Source organism: Pseudopodoces humilis, chromosome 13 (assembly GCF_049639895.1).
Source record: "Pseudopodoces humilis isolate 2021_Gansu_Grassland_sample_001 chromosome 13, ASM4963989v1, whole genome shotgun sequence".
In the NCBI taxonomy this organism is placed as follows: Eukaryota; Metazoa; Chordata; class Aves; order Passeriformes; family Paridae; genus Pseudopodoces; species Pseudopodoces humilis.
Window position 1 is genome coordinate 9,553,233 of NC_142212.1, and position 5,656 is coordinate 9,558,888.

The window sequence follows — 5,656 nt, forward strand, 5'->3', positions numbered from 1 at the left end:
CCTTCTCCACTGCTCCACCCAGATGCTTGTGGGATGGGAGCTGCACACATTCAGGATGGGTTCTCTTTGTGTAGGTGCTGCATTTGTATTTTGTGAGGTGAGGAGACACTCTTCAGGGAAAATTTCTATTTGTTTTTCAGTCTTGTTCTGAAGTCAGGCAGGTTCCTCTGTTCCACCCCAGTGGGAGATCAGCCCAGTGAGCCCATCCCTGACCCTGAGAATGTCGCTCCAAGGCCGAGCACAGCATCTCCCCCAAAAGGGCTGATCCATGGGTAGGCATCTAATGACGGTTTGACTGGTGGAGCAAAGCACTACTCATGTTTGTTTGGATAGTCAAAGGACTTGGAACAAATGTCTCTGACTTGTGTTGATTTAGATAAAAGGACCCCATCCTTGTCACAGAATCAACAAGGCTGACGAGAAATCACTTGTGTAGACCTCCTCTGCTCTCAGATGCTTTTAAAACAGAAAAAAAACCCCCATGATAACAACAATAATAATTGTTCTTTAGGTTGGAAAAGACCTTTAAAACTACCAAATCCAACTGTTAACCCAGTGCTGCCAGTCCCACCACTAACCCACCACAACTAGATGGCTTTTAAATACCTCGAGGGACGGTGACTTAGCAACTGTCACGGGCAGCCTGATCCTTGAAGAAACTTTTCCTAATATTAATCTAATCAAAACAATAATAGAATTTTTTTTCCCACAACTTTGAGGCACTCAGTCCTTTGTGGATCAGGGCTCACTGGAGTGCCAAGAGCAAGATCAGGATTGCGTAGTTGGGATCACCTGTCATCTGGGTGACAAAACATTTGGGACATTTTGTTGTGTGATGCCTTCTGTTTTGCTCCCCATCCTGACCTGGCTGACAATTCCTGCCCTTACAGACCCAATATCTGTCTGGGAGGGAAAAGAAGGCTGGACATGGTGGTGCCTGGAGTGGAGAACTGGGGGGGACAGGGACTGCTACATCCACATCCATCTGGCATACTGAAGCAGGGAATGAAGGAAAAGGAAGGAGGGGGTGGGTTGAAAAGAAAATCCCAAAGATCCTCGGATAATAAGCACCATTAAGGTTAGTCTGTCTCATGATTGTTTCTTATTAAAAAGAGACTGTACTTTATCTGTGCAGGATATGCTGTTTGGATGAGGGAATTAGCAGAGTGACTGCCTCCATATCATCTAATTAGCAAAAATGTTGATAAGCAGATACAATCACATATGATTAGGATCCTTTTAAAAAGCCACTCCATTAATTAAATAGACAGAAAGGCTGCCTACAGCCCTCGCGTGCCACTGATTAGAATACAAATATTTACACTAATCTCACCTCCATCAGCCATGGGACACTTTTGAGTATTTTTAGTGACATCAGATTACTATTGATTTTCATCCCCAATGTCAGACCATTTTGTTAGTATCTGAAAGTGCTGCCTTCAGTTTCGGATGCTTTAAATCATGTTAAGGGTTTATCTTAATGACGCTGCTGATAACCACTGTTCAGGTCACTCGTACTTTCTCTTCAAAGAACACAGTCTGGGCCGGCTTTTATTGTTTGTACTTGAGATTTAAGATATGAAAAACATTTCTCATTTCAAAGCCTTGGTTTCTAGGGATGGGGCTGCCAGGCCAGTTTGGGTCCAGTTACTTGATGTGTGCATGTCTCATTTCCCTTTCTCCCTGCCTCTCCTTGACCCTTTCTTTTTTTCCTTGCAAACCCTTTTGGCTCACAGCAGTGGCCTGTCTTGAATGGCTGCTAATCACTGACGCCTGCTGCAGGCAGCAGACAGACGGGCAGTGAGCATCCTCCATTCGGGGACGACAGGAGAAAAACACTCCCTACTTTTCAGCTGGGTAGGATGCACTAAATCCAAGACAGATAACCCAGTGCGCCAGCCAGTCTGAGATGGGCTCTCAGCATCAAAAGCAAGTAGGGGAAGAGATGCTTTGCAAAGGCACAGCAAAAGGCAGTCACCTCCCTTCCGTGCACAGCCCCACCCTCAAAGTTGATAACTGACCCTCTCCAACAGACTTTTCTGATTCCCATTTTCCCTTCTGGGTAACAGAGAGTAGGAACAACAATCCTTCTTGAAATTTCTGCCAAGCAAGGACGGTGCTGGCAGTAGATAGGAGCTGTTGGTACCTTCTGGGGACTTGTGGGTAAGCTTGGATCACCCTCAAGTCCAACGGACAATCCTTAAAAAATCTAGTCCCTTTTGTGAAGATTTCAAGTGTGAGACTACAGTCTGAGTGAGCCATCAAGTCTTAGCTCTCCCCTTAATGTAGAAGACCTCTTCAGGGTGTTTTGGGAATGCAAAGAGCCCTCTGAGCTCAAATGGACAGCAGCAGCTTGCTGTTTGATCCAGTTTACTTTTGCCTTTTCCACAGAACAAACAACATCCAGCAGAAAAATAAACCATGTGGCACAACCACCCTGTAATTAAGAAGACTTTTGTGCCAAAGGAGGGAAAAGCTGAGATCTCTCCAGTGAGGCGAGCCCACAGGACCATGAGTTCATTTTCTCCTTTGCACTTCCTTCAGCTTCAGCCCCCAGACCTGCACTGCCCTGCAGCAACTTTTGCTGCCCAAATCTGACAAGCACCTCAGTGCTACTGCCCCATCACTGGCCAGTAAGAACACCAGCAGCACAGATACCTTTCCCAACATGTGTCAGCTCAGTTGCCTTCCTCCTTCTGTCTCCATTGCTGTCTCCAGGCTGACATGACTGCCCCTCGCTTTCTCAGCCTCCCCCACAGGTTGTGTGTTAGGACAGCAGCCAGCCCATACGCTGTGCACATGCTCCTTGGTCTGGCTGGCTCTTGACTTCTTCCCAAAGTGTGGGATAATGGAAAAGAGGGCAGTGATCTGCAACATATGCTGCTATTAGTAGGTGTTTATGACACTGTGTTACAGACAGATGAATTCTCATTATTGGCACTTCCTTGGAGACCTTCTTCATGCAGTGTTTCCCTCTGAGGATATTGTATTTCCCACTAGCATGGCAAATCCAAGGAATAAAAACAGACGCAGGATAACTCTAGATTTGATTGCCTGTGTCGAGTTCCTGGGCCATCCCTGTCGTATACACCTTGGGACTGGTATCCAAAAAGGCACATAGAAAAGAGGCTAAGGTTGGTATTTCTGGGAATTTAATTTACTACCAACATGAAAATGAGGTTCTTCTGAAAGTGTTAGGCTTGTCTATAAATTCAAAAAATATTATGATGTCCATCTAATCATGATTTTAGGAAAAAAAAGGGTTTAAAATTCAGGGTTTAAAAATGGCCACATGGGGAACTTCCAGTGATTTGCTACCTTCATAAAGAAGGATGTGAAATGTATTTTGAATTTAAATTTGGCTAATGATACCTTCCAACTGCTTTGTCTGGTTGCCTGAAGATCCCTGTGGCACTGAATTTCTGTTCCCATGCAGGTTCTTGCTGACTATGATGTAACTGGCATTGAACTTCCTCTTTCTCCATGTCTCTCACTCCAGAGTGTATTTTCCAATCCCTTAGTCACATTTTATGGCCTTTCCCTGGGCTTTCTCTGATTTATCAACACTCCTTCTGAACTATGGGTAGCCAGACTGCTGCTTCCCTATAGCTGCTGCCATAGGGAATTATGTCCCATGGGATAATATGAACTGACTACACCACACTTCCCTGGATTGCACACGAATCCACACTGAGTATCTGAGAATGCTTCTGTAGGGAAGGTTCAGGCAAAAAGTAACCTGACAAAGTCATGAGGGTGGTAAAACAGTGAAAGACATTGCCCAGGGAAGCTGTGGATGCCCCATCCCTGGAAGTGTTCAAGGCCAGTTTGGTTGGGGCATTAGGCAACCAGTTGTAGTGGAAGGAGTCCTTGCCCATGGCAACAGGCAGGGATTAGACGACCTTTAAAAAAGGCCACTTTCCACCCAAACCATTTTATGATTCTGTCAGTCCTACATCACAGCTGTGTGAGCACAGTTACATGCAGCAGCTACAACACCATGTGCATGATCTACATTTAGAAAGAGAAGGCCAGTGACAACCAATTCCACCCTAGAACATCGTCAGGACAACTGAGCCAGGATTGGCTGAACCCTCTCTGAGGTCACAATCTCATGGTTTGTGAGCAGCAGGCTTGAAAAGAATGTGTATGGTCAAACAGCTCTTAGTGGCCTTGCACTGCAGCAGGACAGAGCAGCTCATGGGGCGGACTGAACATCTCCCCATCCCTGAGGAGAGCTGTGTCACTGGGTGTCCAAGAGTCTCTGCATGCTGATCAACCTTGGTGCGAGAGACAAAACCAGACATCTTCTAAACAACTTCAGCTTTCCTCTGAGATGGTAGATTACTACAAGGTCCTTGAACTGCAAAAAGATGCCTCACAGGATGTTATTAAGAAATCCTACCACAAACTGGCACTAAAATGGCATCCTGACAAGAATCCCAAAAACAAAGAGGAAGCTGAGAAGAAATTCAAAGAAATTGTTGAAGCATACGAGATTTTGTCCGACCCTCAGAAGAGATCACTCTATGACAAGTCTGTTGAGGAGAGCAGAGCCCGCAGAGAAAGAGCTGCAGCGGATTTTAACAGCTACTTTGGTTACCAGCATGGATTCCCCCATCAAGAAGAGGCCTTTGGAGGGATGTATCCATTTACGTGTATTTTCTTGAGCCCTTTTGACATTAGAATCAGTGGTGAAACCTGGCAGAGCGCAATTGGGAGAGGAGGAAGGTCCAGGGAGCCGTTTATGCAATGGAGTTCATTCTGTCCCAGTGGGCACCCCACCTCTGTCTTTGCTGAAAACACAGCTGGGCCATATGGTGTCAGAACAGTGATAACCACTACTGAAGTGATCAACGGCAAGACCATCACCACCCGGAAAATCATTGAGGATGGGCAGGAGACAAAAGAAGTGGAAGAAGATGGCCAGCTGAAGTCTGTAATAATCAACGGGAGAGACTACCTGAATTCAATGCCTGAATTTCATCAATGAATTATCACCAGCACAAGCATTAACTTCAAGCTGTGGGATGTGCTCTCAAAGCTCAACTGATGAGGTCTACTACAAGCAGTATCAATAAATGCTGAGTTCATGACACAACCAATGCAGACTTCTCAATGGTTGGGAACAAAATATTTCACGGGTAAGGATATGGTTATGCTAAACTAAAGAGTGTGAATCCACAAAGCCTGAATGAGGTGATAGTGATTATTCAGTAAATATGTGTCACAGATACATGTGAGAGAACCTTGCTGGTTTGTCAAAGAGACCACGTTGATTAATACAGCAATAGGAGACAAGCTGTTTGTGGACATGTAGGAGAGCCCTATAACAAGCTGTAGGTTCCCTTCCCACCCCTTGAGATGCCAGTGTTAAAGTCAACCAGCTGAATGAATAAAGCCCAGTGTGATTCTCATACACAGCCCTGACACTAAGTAAAGAATACCCTTTTGGTGTATGAGAAGATGCATATCCATTGAAAAAAGTTTTCATGTATGGGCAAGAAGGTTGGCAGGGGTCAGTGGGACATGGAGAGCCTGGAGAATGGCATAGCAAAAAGCAAAGGAAGGAAGAAAAAGTCATTACTCCAACTGTAAAAGAAAATTTGGGCTTGAGAATGCCCTGCAAATTATGACCAGAGACCCTGATGGAAGT

The 5,656-nt window shown here is 45.2% G+C and overlaps 1 protein-coding gene across 1 annotated transcript; it reads left to right on the plus strand.

The window, feature by feature from the left end:
- Positions 1-4,336: 4,336 nt before the first annotated feature.
- On the plus strand, positions 4,337-4,993 carry DNAJB8 (DnaJ heat shock protein family (Hsp40) member B8). The gene has a single exon (XM_005522260.2). The coding sequence runs from the start codon at positions 4,337-4,339 to the stop codon at positions 4,991-4,993; it is 657 nt and encodes a 218-aa protein (XP_005522317.1).
- Positions 4,994-5,656: the final 663 nt, after the last annotated feature.